Source organism: Mercenaria mercenaria, chromosome 11 (genome assembly GCF_021730395.1).
Source record: "Mercenaria mercenaria strain notata chromosome 11, MADL_Memer_1, whole genome shotgun sequence".
Taxonomy (NCBI): Eukaryota; Metazoa; Mollusca; class Bivalvia; order Venerida; family Veneridae; genus Mercenaria; species Mercenaria mercenaria.
The window spans coordinates 45,359,477-45,382,905 of NC_069371.1; the positions used below are offsets into that span (position 1 = coordinate 45,359,477).

Genomic DNA, 23,429 nt, shown 5'->3' on the forward strand with positions numbered 1-23,429 from the left:
CTATCTTCCTTTTTAGAGAGCGCCATATTATGACTATAAGATATGTTGCAGTTTCTCCCATTACCTTGCTCAAGAATAGGCATCAATTCTAAAACATTTATAAAATAAATGTTCAATTTTTTTTATTTTGCACACATGGTCATGTACATGTACAAGAGAAATATCGTATAGAACTCAAATCTTCAAAATTAATATAGCTAAATCAAAACAATACATACGGATTAAAGTGTAAATTATACCTATATAGTTTTGCTATTGTCCATTTTACACTGCACCTGATATTATGTTTACAATTGAAAATTTGGTAAACTGGACTGTTTGCCATTGTTAATTACACGTAATTAGCACATTTATTTAGGATAGTAGGAGACAATAACGACCAATATTAATATCCCAAGGTTTGGTGGCCGTTACTGATTTTCGTTCACCTACCTAATACATGTAGCTCTCGAACATAATCTTAAGAGTAAATATAAGTCTACTATCGTCTAGTATTTGATAAATTTAATGTAGATATTATATATTTTCTTTTTATCGTATCCATGAATTAACAAAATAAAGATCATAATTCTAAATGAAATAATTTGTGTTTATTCATGTGCATGAAAGCGCGTGCAAGTGCCGACGTTACTCCGACGTCACCAGCGATTCTCCTGATTATTTCCGGTTTTCAATAATTTTTATTCTTTATGTCTGTTCGCTATAACCGAGGGGTTTTCCATATAATTTCGTACTTTGGGACTGGAAAAAGTGTTCCTTATAACCGAGTGTTTCTTATAACCGTGTTCCCTATAACCGAGGATTTTTCATTGAATAAAGAAGGAATTAGATCGGGGAATTGAAAACTGTTCTTTATAACCGAGTGTTCCTTATATCAGAATTCCTAATAAGTGAAGTTTACTGTAATTCCAGTAAATTTTCATCGCGATCTATCTTACATGCCTGCTTGTGAATCACTACTATTTCCCAACCCTCTGGACAGCATGGATAATTAACCTCACTAGGGCTTTTTTTTTTGTTCCACACATTCCCTCGGTTAGGGAAAAACCTTGTCTTATACAGGCAAACATGCAGGATCCTTATTCTTTCTAGCACTGGTGAAAACATGGGGCAGTCCTGTCCGGTATGCAAGAAAATGTTTTATTTTTGGCATACATACACTAAATATGAAAATGGCGCGAAAGAAATGGTCACAAAATGGCGGATCCAAAGAGTCGTCGGTATTTTTGCTCTGTAGAGTTATTTTCCTTATTTTCTTTGCAATTGTTTGTTGAAATCAGATGACAGATCTATGGTTTCTTCAAGAAAATGTCAGTTACAGACATTTAGAATGGGTCCTGATATGGCTGCAGCCATTCATCAATTTTATATAAAATAAAGAAGAACAGCTATTTTTTGTGTTGTAACCTATAAAAGCCGTTCGGAGAAACGTGCTAAAGTCAATTATCTGCTACTTCCGGTTAACAAAAATGAGCTCTTACAAGTAGTTAATAGCCGTAACGGAGAAAATATGTGCTCCTGGACGATTTTGCATTGTCAACAAACAATATCTGTAACAAAAGGTACCTGCACTGGTTTCCCTAATGACTTACGAAATTTAGTTCATAATCGATCATTCAAGGTGTCATAAGATTAAAATATCATTTTGTTGGGGTCTGTATAGGTCTTTGTATAAATATTTTCTTTTCTTGTAAGAACAGTTTTTATGCACAATATATTAATTATTAATTCGCAATGCACTGTTTGAAGAGAGTAAAAATAAACGAAAAGTAACTAAATAGACTGTATGTCATTGTTTTGGGTGATTTTATGATATCTCGATGGTGGAGATACATCCGTTAATTGTGTGTTACATTATATAGGTGATAATGCAAGTGTTCTTCCCAATACTTTCAAAATTGCATTAGAAAAGCTCAGCAATCTTTTGATAGTTTCTGCAGAAACTGTCCAAAAATGTCAAATGTGCAGCGGAAAAAATGGAAATATAATAAATTAGAATGGCGAGGTTAGCTTAATGTCAGATCTGTAGAAAGTTTTATAGATTATTTTTAGTGAGGTATCCGCTGTTATATAACTGAACTTCTGTTGAAAACGGCGTTAAACCCAAATTAAACAAACAACTTTTGCGAGGTAACAACATTTTTATGAGTAATAGGTCTTGGCAAGTAAGAAACAGAACGGTTTCAAGATGAGAGCGTGGCGTAGCGACACACTCGGAGCTGAGTTGTTTTAGGTTTTCGGACACACCAGAATAATTCAGTGAAAATACGCATGCATTGTCTTAGGTGTTTCAGTAAGTTTTCGTTGAATATATGACGCGATATTCTCAAAAATGACAAAACTGGCCTTAACCCTTCGGACTTTAAAGACGGCACAAATCTCAGCTAAATGAACACATGTGCTAAGAAACGGACTCATTTGTACTCCAGGTGCACTCATCCGGTATATAATGAAATATTACCTCAATCCATATTTACAAGACCGGAAATGGTCATTTCGTCCACTCGTTTTGCGTACAATTCACCACTCAGACAACGTGGGAATCATCTGATCTGATAAAACTATGGCCAGTGTAGTCATGCAATTATAATTTTTTAATACGTCATGTTTCTGTTTAAAATACAGCTTGTATTTCAAAAGGAAATACGAATAGGCAGAAAAAATGCGTATTGTACCTTTCGAATTGCATGTTGCCGTAATACTTTCATTTAATATGCATTACTTGAGACAGTTCTGTATATAAATAGCATATACAAAACCTACGCTCCGTTCTATTTTAACATCGTTGAACATTAAAGTTTTCGATCGATAAAATAACAGTAGCTACATGGGATTTTGTTTACGGCTCTCGTGGATTGTGCGAGGTCGGATCACACTCGGCGCTTGCGCCCCTCTTGTGATCCGACCTGGCAAAATCCACGAGAGCCGAATATAGCATCCCGGGTCAACCTACTATTAACATATTCCTATTGTATCAAGGGATGCATTTCCATTAATGACACATTTCTGAGGTTATATTTTGATTAAATAAACCTTACTACATCTTATTTCTTTTTAAGCGATAACTTTTCCAGTTGTTTTTTTCAAATGCATACCAAAATGGAAATTGCGGGAAACATTACAGTATTAGTATTAATGTACAAGCGATATATGAACATGTAAAAGTAGCCCAATACGTAAAAAGACACAACTCAAAATTCATGGCATTTGTTTTGATGTTTAGAAAACAATATTTCTTCAATTTGGTAATGATCGTAAACTAATATGATACAGCTATATCGATTTTTTTATTTCATACCTTTCAACAATTTGACAGTGTAGTACTGTAGCCTGCATTACCCTATAAGAATATCATCAGAACGAATTTTTTCGAACATTCATACATTCATTCATCTTGAGTGTAATATTAAACAAAACGTGTTGATATTTTACAGGTTATGGTACAAAGTGTTTTGAGTGCCAACATGTACCATACCCACGTGACTGTTCGAAGCTGACAATTTGCAATTCTGATGAGGTAATGACCAAAATACATTTATTGCATTGAATTGAAACTTTTGTCGGACTTGTAACTTAACACATCAGACAGTACACTTAGGGCCATTTCTAACACCTTTATACTATTAATGCCATGTAGTTTGATTAATTGTGAACGGCTTTCGTTCAAATTTGGAATATAAGTAATTTTACACATTAGACTTACTTCCTCCTAATACAATCCCATTTGATAAACATATAGGTATAAAACTAACCAGATAAAGATATCACTGTAAAATCCGCAAAATTCTAACAATGTGAAAAGTCACTCAATCACAGAACAGTTTATACGTTTGTACGAGAAATTAATACTTCGTGTGTCCTCCCATGCACACACATCTGCTTCATCGACAGCACGTAGTTCCGGATGACCCATTGAGGAATATTTCTCTATTCCTGCACAAGGGCCAAATACTCGTGCAACCTATAAAGAAAATAGCTCAATATTACATTTTACTGATAAATGTACATCAGTATTATAATTTATTGTGAACAGATTCATTTTGTAAATATTTGTAGTCGAAATTTCGTTATATAAATAAAATCCGATTTACTTACGAGTCTGAGTGGATGTTCGGCTTGCAACATGCCGATACTGCGCGACCGCTCTCTTGGATATTCGTCCTAACCATTGTAATTTTTACAGCTTAATTATGTTGATTTTGGTGAATAGAATTGTGAAATACTAGTAACTAAATGAAAATAGAAATCGAAACATTTGCTTACCAAAATTTCCTCTTCCAAAGTGTTGAAATCGTGCAAGTACCAGGCGCAAAACTGCTGAATTGTCACGGTTGAAATATTTTATAATTTCTGTACAACTAATGTAGCCAAACAATTTTAAGTAGAATTTCAAACTAATACATTGAACCATTTTCGAGAAAGCGGAATTTAAAAAGTGTCGGGTTAGACATGGCCGTAAGTGTACATTCTTGTCTGTAAAAGAGAGGTAAAGCATTAATAAAAAGTCACATGATTCATCTTCCCATACGAAAAGACAACAAATTAAAATGGGACAAAACCTTAAGAGGTTGACACATCAGATGATAAAACATAGGGAGAGACCCATGCTATATTTATAATGTTCTTTATTTGTTTTGACAGCCAAAATGCAGACAACGCATGAAACCTGAACAATATTTTACTGTAATTTGTTAAAGCAATTAAAGGTGAAAAATATGAAAGCACTTAGAAAATAATGTGTTTTGTAAAAATATCCATCAACCGGATAAAATAATGAATCTATAATAACTTAACAATCAGCTTGCTGGCGGCATGCGATCGATCAGCGCATACCAAGATCAGCCTGGAAGTACGTGGTCATGGTCTGCACTGTTCGCTATTCGGCAAATACATTTTCAGCGAACACCCTTTGAATAGTAAGTGGTACCACCAAGAGTGGATGACGGACCGGTCCATTTCAGAAATTTAGCAGGGTAAAGGTTACAAAAGCTGCTACTTTTGTTTAATACCTAATCAGTATTTCCGACTATGTTTCAGGTTTGTTTCACGGAACAAGTTGTAACACCAAGCAGAAATGTAGCTTTCAATTCCGGCTGTCTACCAAAATCAGTACGTGACTTTAACATACGGGGTGAATGGTGTTTTGAAATTGAAACTCGTACGTGGGTTCGAAATGGTTTCTTCGTCTAGATGTGAATATAATTCTATATAAATGTCGATATGGTTTGTGACAAAAGAAGAACATCAAAGGATGTTAACAACTGCTAAAGAAATTTAAATATCAGTATTGTTTTCTATCTAAGTCGATTACACTGCTCTTTCATATATTAAAAATAAAACATGACAATATCAAAAAATAAAATTTATTTTACTAGCAATGTCCTTCCGTTTCGATACCTCTCATTGGTAAAAGGTCAGCGAACATTTTGAATACACGCTCAACAGATATCTTAACCTGTAGAGAATGCTGTGCGGTGATTTCTGCAACATGAAGGGATGCGGAACTCACGGTAAGTATAAAATAAGTTTGCAGTAGAACAGAACTCCTGTTTAGATATATGAATATGATACAGACGTCTCGTATATGTATTTTAAATAGCTTATTAATAATGAGAACAATGGCATGAGTAAGAAGAGTTTTGCCAGTTATATACCTCGATGTTTCAATATTTATCAGTTATATTGACCTTTACTTCAAACAAGATCTATGAGCTAATGTCATATAACGAAAGTTTGCAGTTGATTTCTTATATTATGCTTATGATACAGATTTAAAATCAGCCGGTCCATAAGAAAACCTGTATTCGTGACAAAAAGAAAATCAAAATTGAGATAACAAATTGTTCATAAAGTGCATTCTTTGACCTTTCAAATCTGAAAATTTGAAGAAATTATCTTCACTACTTCAAGACTTACAATGATTTAAAGTAAGTCCTTGAAGGCATTTAGAGACGTGAAAGCAGTTTGGCGTAGTTGTGAATGATGAACAGAACAGAATTTTATTTAAGACTTGTACATGGTACATCGTCATGCATAATAAACAACATATTTTGATAATACAATGTCACGTTAACATGATCTTTCAAACATATGATAATTATGAATAATATAATAATTAAACAACAAAAAGTAATGTTTAATGATGGAGGATGAACAGTTATAATATAACATTCATAATATATTTATAATAATTCTATCAACAAGTAGGCTTAAATGTGTTGTTAAAGTTGCTAATAGAAGACGCATATGTTAATATTAATTGTTAGCATTCATAATCATATTTCTAGTTTTAACAGATTCTTTAATATACTTTGCAAGATTTAATAGTATACTCTTTTTATTTGTAGTAATAAGTTCAATGAATTTGTACATCGATGGTCTATTATAATAATACTTCTTAATGTATTTTCTTCTAATATCTATATAACATGGGCATATTAAAATGAAATGATATTCATCTTCAATATCTATAGTGTTACAACATAAACAGTATCGTTCATTACGTGGTATTCTATTTTGTCCGTATCGACCAGTTTGAATTCTAAGAGTATGTGCAGATATTCTTATTCTTGTAACAAAAAATCTATAACTTTTAGGTAATAAATCTAAGTAACATTTATATGTGAGAGTTGTTATACAATTTTTATAAAGATCTAACACGGCACTATTTTCAACAGATGCAAACCACTCTTGCATGTAATTATCAATAAGTCTTTGTTTAAAAATCTTTGGAAACATTTTACAATCTATCAAACTAGTATTATTGAAATATTCAGAAAAGCCATACATATCTAATACGTTTTTAACATTCGATACCCAGTTTTTTTTACCTATATTACAATCAGATACACCTAGTTCATAGACTTTCCTTAATATAATATTATCAGTATTTATTAATTTGCACCAATATTTTATCATTCTCACATATCTATCAATATATAGAGGGTGCCTACCTAACTCACCATAAACACTTGCATTACAAGTGCTACTTCTAACATTTAAGATTCTTTTACAAAATTTAATATGTACACGCTCAATATCTTTTGACTTATTGTGGCCCCATACTTCAGAACAGTATGACAAAATAGAGCCTACAAAAGAATCAAACAACTGACATAATAACTTTGGTTTAAAATCAAAATCTTTACAGTTGTAGGGTTAACGCACGTTTTTTTGTGTAACAACATCTGCAGAATCCCAAGGGATTGGTTGGTGCACGAGCCCGTAGGGCGAGTGCACCAACATAGCCCGAGGGATTCTGCAGATGTTGTTTCACGAAACAAACGTGTGTTATCGCTATTCTTGCATAAAACATAACTAAAGTGCTGGAAATATCGAAAAAACAAGACTATTCAGCTGACATTAGCCGATCGAAGTCGGCCGTTTCAGGTTGTTATGGACACATGTTTTATTTATGCATTTCCAGGGCATACAGAAACAGTGCATATTTTATACATGTCGAACGGACATTCTCGTTGTGGTAATTTCTTTAATATTAAATATATGTAAAATGACTCCCCCTTTTTCCGATATATCGGTAGGAAGTTTAGCTTTAGAGGCTCGGAATTATGAGAAAAGGGCATCCTGTCTTTACACAATTTGCAGGTGAGGTGCCGACAGAACACAATTCTGCTTGGTTTAAATTAATAGTCTGTCCCTTACGCTTTTTAAATGTAAATATTGTCGTTTAATAGAAACTGGTATCGATACCTATATTCTTCATGTCGTTAAATGAAATCTCTAGGCCTATAACTAGAAAATTTTGCTTTGCACCCCACCCCATCGCGATCAAAGTTTGATAAACACAAAAATTTGAATTTTTCCAACATAGATATAATCAACTTAGATTGGATTTATAAACTCAAACATGGTTGGTGAGATCTACAGATAAATTGAAAAATATATAATAAATACCTTCTGTTCATCAAATGTTCATTAACTATGGAAAAATCCTTCAAACTTTACGCTTCGTCATGTTTATGCTTTACATTACACACCATTACTACATCAGTAGACTGCATAGATGTGTAAAGTAGACACAAACATTTTTCAAAAGTTTTAGTGTAAGATTTAAAGTTAGCATGTCAACTTTCTCGACTCAAATTAATTTGGAAAACGAAATTGAATTTTTGTAAATGTTGTTTGCCTATCATTTTCAGGGATTAAATCGCCGCGGCGTGTAAACTTACTTCGAGTCAAATACGCGTAATACTACAATAATAAGGAACGTCAATGCAGTCGCGTATCAAGAGAGGTAGCGCTTATTACAAGTTAAAGTAAAGTTAGGTTGAAAAATGATATTTTTAATAAAAATGCAGATGAAAAGATTTCATAAATCTCGGACCTTTCGACTTCGGCCAAAATTGATTCGGGATCCATAATTTAATTACGTTGGACCCGCAACAGCATATTCAAAACGTTCACCAACAGCGCGTGCTCACGAGAATCTCCTTGTTTGTACACGTTTTTTCCCTGTTTGTGCATGCCCGAAATCGGCAAAAAACAAAGGTTTTATGCAAGAATATACAATAAAACGTTTAAAGCCTTTAATGCTTTACCAATCAAATGTTCTTGGTTTAACACAAAACTCCCTGTATAGTTAAAAACTGTACCAAGATAATTAAAATAATCTACAACTTCTATCGGTTGGTTATTGTAAAACCATCTTTCTCTAGCGAAAGTAATTCCCCTTTTCCTAAATACAACAATTTTAGTTTTCATAACATTAACTTCTAATCCCCATTGTATACAATATGTGTGTAATAAATCAAGACTATTCTGCAGATCTTCCGGAGTTTTACCCATAATTGCCATATCATCGGCAAAAAGTAATAGAATTAATACAATGTCGTCAATCAATAAACCAGAACTAAAATTGCCTTGTAAGTACAATTCAAGGTCTTCTACGAAGAGAGAAAAGAGTATAGGCGAAATTACCTCCCCTTGACGTAAGCCTATTGCATACTGGAAAAAAATCAGAATATGAATTACAGCATCTTACGCATGATTTTACTTTATCATACATATCCTTTATAATGCGCAGAATTTTTCCTTGAATGCCACACTTGTACATTTTCAACCATAGTGAATTTCTACAAATACTATCAAAACAGGATTTTAAATCAATAAATCCTACATATAAGCGTTTGTTATTATTTAGGTAATGTTGTATAACAGACTGCAGAATAAATACAGCATCAACAGTAGACTTTCCTTTTCTAAAACCGAACTGGCAATCAGAAATTACTGAATAATTGTTACAAAATGTTTCAATTCTATTATTTAATATTGTAGTAAATAACTTAGACATACAACTAACTAGAGTTATTCCCCTATAATTATTTACAACTTTGGGGTCACCTTTTTTAAATACCGGTACAATAATACCCTCTGTCCATTTGTCCGGGAAAAAAACAGACTCTAAAATAGCATTAAACACATCACAAAGATGTGAACACAATACGTCTATAGATTCAATAAAATACTCGTTTAAAAGACAGTCTGAACCTGCAGCTTTGTTTGACTTAAGCGACTTTACAGCCTTCTGTATTTCTTCACATGTAATGGGGACATTCAATTCTTCATAACTACAGTCCGAAGAATTAAAATCATGTTCATTACAAAAAGCTTTACATTCATCATTTTGGGACTGAAATACATTGTTCGACAAATTTTCGAAATAATTTTTAAATTCATCTAAAGATATATCATCTTTTGTACCAGTATATTTTTTTTTTCTTAAAATGTTTCCAGAATTGCTTGGGATTACAAAACCGCAATCGTTCAATTTCAGAGTATTTCATTTTAATATAAGCTTTCTTTTTTCTACGAATTAAATCTTTATATTCCTTTTTACATCGACAAAAATATTGCCTACTGGCTAAATTTTTACAACTATTAAAAGCACTCAATGCATCTAAGTATGTATTTTTTAATAATCTACAATCAGCATCAAACCAGTCTGCATCACTTACAGAGTAACTATCTGCAAATGTAACACGCTTTTTACTTATATAAGTTTTGGAAAAAGTGGATCTGCTACTTCCCTAATTAGACTTGTAAAACTATTTAACATAGTATTAATGGACATGCGATCATTTTATCAATATCGCTCGTAAGGCGATTAAGGTCAGGTAATTTTGCAATCAGACCTACCCGGAAGGTATTTTGTAGGTCATTTGCCCATTTATATCTAGTACTAACACTTTCTTCTAAAACAGGTGTGCTATAATTTGTGTATAATGAAAAAGTAACGGGAGCGTGATCACTCCATTCGTTCATACTTTGTATACAAAAAGAACTTATATTTGAAAAATTAATTTCATTGGTTATAACATAGTCAATAACGGACGCGCCGTTTTGCGAAACGTATGTATACATTCCAGTATTACAATCACTACCTAATCTCCCGTTGACTAAGCGGAGGTTATTTGATCGACACAGGTCAATTAATTTAACTCCATGGGTATTACAGGTCTTATCCATTGAGGCCCGGTCTATGTACTTGTCGGGAACATAACAGTCATCATCGAATGACTGATTTATACGATCACAAATAATAAAATCATGTTTATCACCCACTCGGCTATTAAAATCGCCTGCTAAATATACCGAACCTAGGGTTTCATAAAGACTAACATCATTTTCAAGGCAGTCAAACAGATCAACGTTTACTGTATTGTAAGCCGGGGAATCTTCTCCCCAGAGGTACACACCACATATATAAATATCGTTTTCTGTATGAAAAAAAGTTTTATCTAGTTTAATCCAAAGTAGAGTGTCATATTTATTTTCAACAACAGAAATGCCATCAGCAATTGATTCCCTATAATATAATGCAATTCCACCACTCGGTCTTTTTGCTCTACGATGCTGGAATTTTCTATAAAAATTATGAGTTACATAATCAGATAGAGCAATATTACTGTCTTTGGTAGCAAACGTTTCATACAGAAAAATAATGTCATGTTTTGATAATATATCTACAAGCTCAATACTGTCTCTTTTGGCTTTACCTAGCCCATTTATGTTCCAGGAAAGGATCTTAAGTTCATCCCCAGCGAACTCCTAGTCTCTGACAGGTTTACCGTCGATGTAAAGGGTGTCGTAGGATATCCATGAGGTCTTACCTTGTTCCCGGGCTGCTTTCATCTTTGGGACGAGTTTCTTTCTCTTGTCGACAACTTCTTTTGGGAGTTGTTCGTTTACAAAGTATGGTGTACCAGATAGGGCCTTCCACTGTTTACGTACTAATTCCTTCTCTTTGTACAGAGTGAATTTCGCAACGATACTACGATAGCGTCCATTTGATTTACTGCCCATACGGTGTACTCTCTCAAAAGATATACTGTCCACTAGATCCTGTGCAATTTTCATTTTGTCAACCATAAATTGTCTTAATTTGATTTCTGTGTCCTCAGTTTTCTCCGCAGGGTCCTCTGGTATGTTAGAGAAAATGAGATTATTTCGCATAGATTGCGATTGCAAGTATGTCACATCATTTTGTAAGTTCTCCCTTTGCTTTTCTAAAAGTGTTAATTTGCTTGCAGTTTGCGCAAGTGCAAAGTCAACAGAATCCGTTTTTTCTTCAATTGAATTAATCCTTTCATTAGTTTTTTTGGTCCATGCCATGTAGTTTTGTCCATATTTTCTTTAGTTCATTTTCAAGCTATCAACTTTTTTTTCTAGTGTTTCTAGCGTTTGCAGTTTAGTGTCCATGTTAGTGATTTTTGTGTCTAGTTTCTTCATATATGCTAGAAGATCATCATTACTTGTTTCTTGCTTGCTTATGTTTGTTGCCATTTTGCTTGCGTGCGTGCTTTCAGAAGTTTTGGACTGCCCTACTGACTCTTCAATCGGAACACATGAAGGATCAAATACACTGTTATCGAGATTTTCACTATTGTACAAAATACCGTTAGTCTGATTAAGAACTTCGCTCACTAATACTGGGTTAGAATCCGAGCCAGATTTTGACCTATACCTTCCCGCCTTTAGCGTATGATCATTGTTCTCTCCTTCACTACTGTTTTTCCTTTTTTCAGTTCTTATCCGTTTTCCTTTCCCCATGTAAATTTATATGTGTATTCCTTATTCAATATTCTAATATCCAGTTCTAAATTTACTAGTTAAAAAACTGTTTAAATCCATCTAAAATCCATTTTTACACCACAAGATTTTGAACGACCACACCAAACGATCACGTGACTAAGATGTGTACGTTCAAGGTTATTAATGCAACCGATTCTACATATAACTTACTAAACATAATACATCTGAATACTTAGAAACTGTTTTAAATGATTATAATGAAAAATAACTTAAACCTGTATTTTTGGTTTCACCATTTGCCTTTTATCTTTTCACCTCTGTATTTTAATTTTGCATATGTGCTTTAGTATTTTGGTTGTCATGATCACACAAATTACATTTAATTGTAAACTATTGTAGAATTTGATATGCCATTGATAACTAAATTACAATATACTAGTTTCTGCATAAACATTAAGAAAAACAGTGATTTTTCAGTATTTCACAATAATTATATCTTGTCATTTATACAGGATTTCTCTTGGAACAGCCCATATTTACAGATTTTGGTATGGGAACGAAAATAAGCGTTTATTTTCGTACAAACAACATTGGTGTAATAATATCAAGGATGACACGTTCTGTTAGATTTTTCGAGCAGTCTGGCGTTATACACAAAAACATGACTTTAGAAAACTTCTTTCAAAACTTGGCACCAGAATTTCAAAAAGAAAATGAAATTATAGTAAAAGCTATTTTTTTCTGACGTTAAATCAATCGACACTTCTATATGATTTTATGATATTTTAAATAAATTCCAGGAACTCTATTTTTATCGGAAAATTAATTAAAACTAAACTTAGCGGATCTTTCTGGCTGTTCTATTAAGTTGTTGAAAAGATCGATATCCTGATATTTATTTTGATTTTCTGATACTTATGTAAAGCAAGCCACTTATTATTTCAACAGTTTTAGCTACTGTAAAAAGGTAAATGTAAGGATTAAATATATATGGATATAAACTACATTGGGACATTTTGCAAATCATTTAAGAATCGCTAGCACGATTCAAGGATTTGCAAGAAGTTCCAATGAGTAAGCTGTATAAATAATGCGTGCAAAAATTAAATTAAACTTAATTAAATACTCCTTAGACAAACCACACAAGGTGTTAGGTTATAATTAACCAGTCAAAAGACGAAAAAGGTAAATAGTATTCAACCTTTAGCCAACTGGCGGCAAGTGATTCTGCACGTCCGTGCAAGCTGATCTTGGTTTGCACTGTTCGCTATTCAGTCAGTAACTTTTCAGTGACCACCTATTCGAATAATAAACGGTACTGCCAGAATTGAAAGATGGACCAGTCCAATTTAGAAATTTAGCAGGGTGAAGGTTAAAAATGATGAAGCTTGCAATAACATCAGACTGAGAAACTATATTTACGTAATTATATATGGTGATAAAATTTAAGTTACTTTAAACGGCACTGCTTTAGATATCAATCATCTGTTTATGATGATAAGTATCATTATGAAATATACATTTTACGTGTAAACAAACAAATAAGATAATAATCTTTCCTTTTCAGAAATTCCCATTGAGCAACGCGGTCCGTACTGTTACACGTGTGATGTGCAAAACCCCGAAGATTGTACCAATGTTACTATCTGTGGCAAAAATGAAGTACGCATTTTATCTATTCTCTTAATCGAAGTAAAAGCGTGGATTATATAAATTATTCGTATGTCATAGAGGACTATTAACTATTACAACGCCGTGTAAAAATCCCTTACTTGGGTTCAGTGTTATATTTACTCACCTTTGTAATCATTACTATCCGTTACTATGGAGGCGTGATGGGTGTTGCACTTTCCAATACCTCTCATGTATAGACTAAATCCGACCAAATCTGCAATCATTTTGCTTGGTTGCATTCTGCTCTTCGCTTTCAACCGACCTTCCTGTAGATTTTATTCATTATTTTCAATACTGAGAAAAATATGTACTTTGAAACAATGAATGATTTGATTTACCTGAAAATGACTGAACATTTCGCCATTAGTCATATTTTGAAATCTACATAAAGACAACAGTTTACTAAACGTGCAACGCATTGCCACTGTTGCAGTCCAAATAACTGTACTTGAATATCTTTACATATTTTTGACTGGTCGATATCCCTCTCAAGGTAGACAACATGAAATATCAGAATGTAAAATCGGTCTACCCGAGGTCTCACTATTTAGACTACCACTGTTGTAACTGAAAATTACAGTTTGAAAGAGGGTCATTTACACAAGTTTCATAATTTCACAATACTTGACATAAACTAAATATCTTTTGTGAAACGAGGAGAAATATTTTGGCATAGTTCTGCCAACCACATATTAGCCACTTGTTTATCGGGATTTCTTTCTTAAAGTGTCACTTATTCAGTGACTAGTATTACCTGGCAAATAGGAAAGCTTCGTGTTATTGACTTTAGTAACAGGTCAAAACTGTCTTGTAGTGAACTGTATGGCCATCAACATATTCACTTTTACGTTACCTCTAGATTTTGTCAGTTAATCAGTAATGTTATGATAACAAGAATGAAATGCTTCACGTCAGTACGTCTCAAACCCGTGCCCAACCGCCCTTCGAGGTGAACTAGCTATCAGGGTAAATTCACAAATCCGCTTGTTTCTGAAAATTTATTTGATGGCAAGAATTTTGGAACTTACATGCAGGTTCTTGTCCTGTTAAAGATAATTATCTGGATAACAAGAAACTTTTCCATTTGTGAGGTAATAACTATATACTTGGCACCTTTAATGAAAACTGAATACATAAATAAGTGATTGTTGCCACCATAAGAGTTTTAAAATAGTGCACATTATGTATACTTCATTTCATCTTAGTAGTTAGATATGTTCCTCTGTTCTAAACATTTTTTTCTACTTTTCATAATAATAAATCACAAAAAAATCATTGACTACAATATTTGATACAAAAGATCACTTACACAAAATACAAGTTTTAACAATTTTAGCATAACAGGTATAAATGAGCTGCTCTTGAGGTATGTACAGGCTGTGTTGTACATGGTGGTAAGATAAGCCTCCAAAACCTGATGTGACAAGATTTTTATTTTCAGCTGTGCATTTTATACCATCCCGTTGAATTTGGTGGCCGCCCTAGCACTTTGTACAGAGGTCAATGTGAAACACGAGCGGTAAATATTACTTTCTATGAAGTGTAGAAATGTTTCATTATTAGGATCTGTCAAACCTCGCGATTACATACACAAACAAGAAGAGATTTATAGATGCATATACACGTTCAGCAATTTCTGATATAGCTAATCCGAAATTGAATAATACATCGACCAACCTCCTCGGCGTCAAAATCTATTATGCTTTTGCGTGTATATATCTTTTGTGTGAGGAAGCCATCCAGCTCGCTTACGGAAGGTCGATGGTTCTACCCAAGTACACGCTCGTGATGAAATAATGCACGGAGGGGCATCTGGGGTCTTCCTCCAAAATCAAAGCTGGAAAATCGCCATATGACCAATAATTGTGTCGGTGCGATGTTAAACCCAACAAAAATATATTTTTTTTGTCTTTTTGCGTTGATGTACAGTCAAGAAATATTAACCTTTTCTGCGAGCGAATTTGGTGTACATGTCAGACATCATCATCATTCCCCCCCCCCCCTTCCTCTCTCTCTCTCTCTCTCTCTCTCCTCTCTCTCCCCCCCCCCCCCCTCTCCCTCTCTCCCCTCTTCTCTCTCTCTCTCTCTTTGTTTTTTTTGGATTGAGCTTGTGTAGTCATCCCATGATTTTGACAGCCCTTTTTACATTGAAGTTAGCAATCTTAACCTATGTTTGAAAGTTCAAGATACTCAGGACTTTTTGACTGAAAACAAAAGAGAATACTTGTTTACCATGCTAAGAGTCAAATTTACCCGTTTCTGCCATTTTACATTGCAACAGGCAACAGAAAATAATGTTAACTTGCACAAACAGTAGTTTTGAGTCCAATGTCTTTAGAATATAACAACGTGTACTAGCACTGTAGTATCGGAATCAATAAAAGTCAAAAGGAATAGACCAAAACGTTTACAATATTGAAACACAGTTATGTATATAGCAGCTTATTAAATTGTATAACAAAAACTGAAGCAAACAATAGATGTTTCTAACTTTTGTTGCAATGGTGATATGGTGTATTATAAAGCAGTATTTATCGATGTCATTTTAAAAGTTACATGTTTATGTGTGTTTATGTTGAATATTCTATTTTATTATTTTAATCTCGTGCACTGTGGTACGTTTCTGCCAATATTCAAGACTTAGTCTATAGTTCACAAACATGTTATACTGTAAACCGTCACACAGACCAATGCTTGTTTTCAGGCATGTATTGCATTAACACAAGCATTCAGCAATCAAAATTGTAACCCTATATGCTGCAATACAGATTTCTGTAACGATCGTTGTGGAACTCCCTCAAACATCACCATGACAACATCACATCCACACACCTCTGATGCAAAGATAACAGATAAACATTCCACTCAGCGACAACCTATGCGACAAACAACAAAGCTACCAGTTTCCTTGATAACTAGGTCTCTGAAAGATAATACGACAGAAGGTATAGACTCATTTAAATTTACGTATGAGCGAAACGTATTTGGCGTCCCAGAAATAAAAAAAAAATATTTGAAACAACAGTACATTTGAGAAAACTGTATGTTTTGTTTCACAGGTTTCTTTCAAACTGTTCATATCCATATTGTAATCACAAAAAGGAAGTACCGATTGCCATATACTTATCGAGCAGGTGGTATTTAAAAAATGTTTATACGGCTTTTTACTGTCGTCAATAATGAAAGGTCCTATCTGCCACCTTACGAACTGTTTACTATAAAACTGTTATATCCAAAATCACATAATATGCAATCTTTACAGGTTGTAAGTGGCAGATGCGACCTTTTGTGCCCCTGCCTGATGTTTTAATTTGGATCTCACACAGCCACACCGTAGTAATGACCCTTGGCGTAGTCAAAAATATGCATAAAAGTGCATAAGTTTGTGTCGCATGTATCTAAAAAGTATTTGACCCAGAATTATGAAACATCACAGGAATATTATTCAGGATGTAAAGTTGTGCACCTTAGGTTTTATTAGAGATATCGCTCAGCCATACCAGAGTTATGGCCCTTGATAGTAAAAAACATGATTGTGTAAAAGGGGGTACAAGTTTGTGTCTCACATATCTCAAAAAGTGTTTGACCTAGGGTCATGAACAATCTTAAGAGTATTTTTCAGCATGTGAAGTGTTGCATCTTGGATTTTGTTCCGGATTTCTTTCAGTCAGACCAGAGTTATTGTCCTTGATTATCTAAAGTATGCGTTAAGGGCATACAAGTTTGTGCCACATATATCTAAAAAGGTATTTGAGTCATTAAACTTTAGGTGAGTGTTATATAGCATGTGAAGTTGCGCACATAGTGTTCTCTTTGGTATTTTACACGACCAGACCAGCGTTATACCCACTGACTTAGTGAAATAAACACATATATTGCTTAAAAGTTTATGCTGTGTACATATTTCACCTAGAGTCATGAAACCATGTAGGAATATTATCCAGCATGTGAAATTGGGCAGCAGATTTTTTTTTAAATTTCATTTGGCAAGACCAGAGTTATGGCCTTTGACTTAGGTCAAAAAATAAAAGTTTGCGTTCCATCTGTACTAATAGTCATAAAAGGTCGTAAGTAACAGTTACGTCCTTATATTTATGAGTATGTCATCATCATGTTAATTTATGGAACATTAGAAAGAGAGAAACCAAGTTTGGAAATTTTCTTTCATTAGAAAAAAAACAGACAGCTACAACGAAGCCAAACTTGCATACCGTTACTACAGTTATGAAAACTCTATCGTCTACGAATTCGTACTGCAACAAAAGAAATTACGTTTATTTACAGAAGGCGCATGCGCAGCTTTGTATCCATGTTGCAAGTCATCATAGGCCAGTATCCTGGGATGACGCTCGAGCATCGTGCAAAGCAGAGGGAGGTGATCTTGCTGTTTTAGATACTCAGGAAAAGGCTTTTTTAGTAAGAGGCTGGCTACGAAGTCATTTTCGTAAGTATAATTACGTAACTCGATTCGTCTAAACAGCTACAGTTTTACTATGCAAAAGGAATGTACCAGAATGCTGTTATGCGCACAACTTTCTAATGTTAAATAATTAATTCTAACACGACCAGCAAATAACCTATATACACATAGGGAAAAATCAATCAACGGTTATTTTGCGATAACCCATGCGCGTGCAAAGTAGTGACGTCATTCTCTATGTATAGAATGATCCAAGTGCGCAGCACGAAGTGTAGTTTGTCGTAAAAAGTAGTTACCATTTTATTTTTCTAACATTTCGATACTAGTATGTCGTGTTAGAATCGAAATTACAAGTTCCCCAGTGTGACTTATCGTAGAATAACCAGAGTTTTTCGTTCTTATGCGGAACAATATATCACTCAGGCCTACGGCCTTCGTGATATATTCTTACGCATAAGTACGGCCTATGTGATATATTCTTACGCATAAGAACGAAACACACGGGTTATTCTACGATAAACCACTCTTGGGAACTTATTATTTCTTTAATAAACAAAGGAAAAACCAGGCTTCTCCCAGGCTTCTCCAAAAGACTGAACTATAATTTAATTATCCGATTCTAAGGTTCTGCCTAGGTTTTTTAAATGTCAAGCTACGTGGAACAGGTTAAATCCTCAGAATGAAAATGATGTAAATGTGTCTTTTCATGCGATTATAATTTGTTTGAATTACCATAATTATACATGTGCTATTAAACACTTATTAAAACTATTTTCTTAACGCTGTACGAAACATGACCGCATTGTAACTAGACCATAGTACTCGTATTTTATGCTATGTAGTATTTTGTTTATTCTCTCACAGACAAAATGGCAGTTTATCTTCTTTTTTAATTGCGTATAAGCAGGTTAAACACTTCATTTGAAACCAATATTGTCAAATATAAATGAAACAGCTAACCATTCCAATAGCTGCTACCGGCATATTTACAATTTCAACAAGAAGTTTGCGGGAATACCAGACTTGCATTCACAAATAAGCTTCTGGGTTGCATTTGGGAGTTTTGTAAAGATACATACTGACTTGTCAACATTCACAATTTCAGATTATAATCTCACTTTCTACTGGATAGGGGCCAAAAACTTCAAAAACAATAACCATTTCTCTTGGACAAATGGTCAAGCATTACTGGAGACAGAAGCTGATTGGGGTAGGGGCGAGCCGAATCATGTATTGCACAACGGGGAGGACGAAGACTGCGTCAGCATATACAAGAAACATACTCAGACGCCTTTAAAGTGGTCTGACTTGAATTGCAATTGCCGAGGACATTTTATATGTGAACAGAAATAAGCGTAGATCAGAATTGTATTGTTTTCTACGTTAGAAAAGCCTGATGTTAAAAATTTTCTTCTATATTAATGAAAGACTACTTTCGATCTATCAATTGTATCAAGGACATCGAAGTCCTTGCTTGTGGGAATAATCACAGGCGTTTGAAGCTTTATTAATAAATGTATATGCATTATCATATCCCGCCCACTTAATATACTATGAGATCTAAACTGTATATATATTTCATTGATTGAGCTTCAAACACCTGCGGAATAATCAAGTTAAAGGCACAAAAGATTAACAAGAGGGCCATGAAGGCCCTGTATCGCTCACCTGACCTATTGACCTAAAGATCATCAAGATTAACATTCTGACCAAGTTTCATTAAGATATAGTCATAAATGTGGCCTCTAGGGTGTTAACAAGCTTTTCCTTTGATTACCCCTAGTGACCTAGTTTTTGACCCAACATAATCCAAATTCGAACTTGACCTAAAGATCAACAAGATAAATATTCTGACTAGGTTTCATAAAGATATAGTCATAACTGTGGCCTCTAGAGTGTTAACAAGCTTTTCCTTTGATTTCACCTAGTGACCTAGTTTTTGACCCCACCCAACCCAGATTTAAAATCGACATATAGATCATCAAGTTTAACATTCTGACCAAGTTTCATTAAGATAAGATCATAAACCTAGTGACCTAGTTTTTGATTCTACATAATCCAGATTCAAACTGGACCTTGAGATCATCAAGATTAACATTTTCTCTAAGTTTCATGAAGCTACAGTCAAAAATGTGGCCTCTACAGTGTTAAGACTCTTTTCCTTTGATTTGATCTAGTGACCTAGTTTTTGAGCCCAGATGACCCAATATCAAACTTCTCTAAGATTTTATTGAGGGTAACATTCTGACCAAGTTTCATTAAGATTGGGTCAAAATTGTGATCTCTAGAGTGCTTACAAGCTTTTCCTTTGATTTGACCTGGTGACCTAGTTTTTGACCCCAGATAATCTAATATCGAACTCGTCCAAGATTTTATTGAGGATAACATTCTAACCATGTTTCATTAAGATTGGGTCAAAATTGTGACCTCTAGAGTGTTAACAGTCAAATTGTGACGACGCCGCTGGACAGACGGACGACGGACACAGGGCCATCACAAAAGCTCACCTTTGAGCACTTTGTGCTCAGGTGAGCTAAAAATTAATGGCATTTCCTTTTATGGAACCAACTCATTTTTTACCTATAAATAAAAAGAAAGGTCAATTCTCAGTTTATCTTTTTGTAGAACAAAGAAACTTGGTTCAAATATTTACTAACAACCATGTCTGTGTTAAACACTAAAAACATTGGAATATGTAATGTTTTTCAGGTCTTTACAATTTTAAGCAACATGATATTCGGACAGATAATTACGAAGTCCCCAAAAGTAGTATTGATATTCCCATGTAAAACTGCATTAATATATCCATTAGAAAACAGTGACATATAATAAAGAATGTGCCCCTTTTTCCCTTATTCTTTCTTTAGATAAATTTTTAAACAATGACAATTTAAATTCACATCAAAAGCTGAAGGTCAAGGTCATTCGGCACTGTTTTCTCTTGAAGGCTGTAGCTGTTGTAAGGTATAAAATCGAAATGTTGGTTAACTGGATTTAAGACGCGTTATTAACTAGTTTGAAACTTTTCAATGTGGAAGTGTACACATATTTTAAAACAAAGAGCATGAAGTCGTGACACAAGATGTTAATTACCTAACCTAAGCGGGATCAATTTAATAGTTTCAAACTTTGGAGTGCATCTTATGTAAACTATTTCTCTAAATATATCATAACAAGAGATGTCGGATGACAGCGCGCTCGACTATTCGAAGAATTGATTGAAGAATGGGGTCAAAATATTACCACAGATTTTCAGACAAAAGAAAAAAAATAGATAAGACAAACCAAGTTCCTGTATTTGTGGATTTCGATAAGTCTTGCACTAAATGGCAATGTTTGACCACAATGGTAATGAAGTGTTCAAAGTTTCAAAGTCCAACAGTTTAGACAAAATATGGAATGGTATAAAAACAATTAACTGATTTACAAGTCCAAAAAGGGACACAATTCAGCCAAAATAGTTGTCAGAATTATGTATTCCTGCCTACAGATGGAAATCATGATGATAAATAAGTGTTCAAATGTTAAAAGCCATATGTCAAGTAATTTTGACAAAACGTGGACTTGTATGAAAACAGAACCAATTTCCAAGTCCAAAAAGGGCCATAATTCAGCCAAAATAGATGACAGATATATGCCATCTTGCCTACAGATAGAGACTATAATACTGAATAAGTGATAAAAGTTTCAAAGCCATATGTCAAACACTGTACACAAAATATGAACTGGTACGAAAAACTTAACCAAGATTTCTAAGTCAAAAGGGGCCATAATTCAGCTTAAATTCTTGATGGAGTTATGTACTCTTGCCTATTACTGGACATGGTGATGGATAACATGTGTTGAAAGTTTCAAAGCTTTACCTCAAAAGACTTTGTCAAAATGTGGACTGGTACGAAAAACGTAACCAAGATTTCTATGTCGAAAGGGGGCATAATTCAGCCAAAATCATTGGTGGAGTTATGTATTCTTGCCTATAACTGGAAATGGTGATGGATAACAAGTGTTGAAAGTTTCAAAGCTCTATCTCAAAATATGAACTGGTACAAAAACGTAACCAAGATTTCTAAGTCAAAAGGCCGTAATTCAGCCAAAATCCTTGGCGGAGTTATGTACTCTTGCCTATAACTGGACATGGTGATGGCAAACAAGAGCTGAACGTTTCAAAGCTTTATCTCAAAAGACTTTGTCAAAATTAAATTGGTACGAAAAACTTAACCATGATTTATAAGTCAAAAGAGGTCATAATTCAGCCAAAATCCTTGATGGAGTTATGTGCTCTTGCCTATAACTGGACATGGTGATGGTAATCATGTGTTGAAAGTTTCAAAGCTTTATCTCAAAAGACTTTGTCAAAATGTGGACTGGTACGAAAAACTTAACCAAGGTGTGACGCCGATGCCGTAGGTCACCGATGGTGAGTAGGATAGCTCTACTTATTCTTCAAATAGTCCAGCTAAAAATAAACATGTAGAATAATATGAGGTAAAACGCTTATACATAACCAGCTAAACGTAAGAACTTTTAAGGTATTAGGCCCCTAATAGCAATGTTTGAAAAATGGCATTTGCTTGGTATATTCTTACAGTTGAATGTGCTTCGCACTGTGTTGCAAATTTTTAAAAACTTTTACCGTGCCGTTTTTTATAAATTTTGTGTAATTTATAGTATTTCCCCAAGCTCCAGTAGAGACAAATTTCAAAATGACGGCCTTTATCTAAAATGTTTGCAGAGAATTCATTACAGCATTATTTTTTATGAAAGAAACATCAAACGTTTGGTAAACAATTATAAAACTTAAAATGAAACTGTCAATGTCATTTTTTCTAGCGTGCCTCCAGTAAACGGATTTAATGAGACAGAATTCTAACTCCAACATTGAAAAATTAAGGTCGAATCCTGCTGGTCTGTTTTCAATTTTGCTCACTTCATTCAAAAATAACCTTGGGGCAGAAGTAAAACCTACCTACATTTCTTCCACAATATGTAATCTAAAGAATGAAGGCAAAATAGAGAACTTTTACCGCATGTAACTCAGTATTTCTAAAGATGTCTAACGCTACCCATTCTGTTTCAGAGGTAAATTTACTTTGAACAGCAAGAAATCGCTTATCAAATGAATTTTTCCCACTTTTGTACAATAAATCAATAACAAGTCTTGAAAGAAGTAAAAACTTACTTGAAAAAAAGGAAAATAAAGAAAAAAAAATGGTCCCAGTGGGGCTTGAACCTACGCCCCCTTGAGAATTGCAGTCAAAGTAGGTTTATGGTAGGAATTGAATAC

At 34.1% G+C, this 23,429-nt stretch overlaps 1 protein-coding gene across 1 annotated transcript in view; it reads left to right on the forward strand.

Moving 5' to 3' along the window:
• Nucleotides 1–19,511, forward strand: part of LOC128546006 (uncharacterized) — a 50,009-nt gene extending 30,498 nt beyond the window's left edge. The window contains exons 6-9 of the mRNA XM_053517316.1: nt 15,167–15,244; nt 16,430–16,670; nt 17,897–18,169; nt 19,251–19,511. Coding sequence (XP_053373291.1) covers nt 15,167–15,244; nt 16,430–16,670; nt 17,897–18,169; nt 19,251–19,498 — 840 coding nt within the window. The 3' untranslated portion in view covers nt 19,499–19,511. The remainder of the gene's footprint in view (nt 1–15,166; nt 15,245–16,429; nt 16,671–17,896; nt 18,170–19,250) is intronic.
• The last annotated feature ends 3,918 nt before the right edge of the window (nt 19,512–23,429 follow it).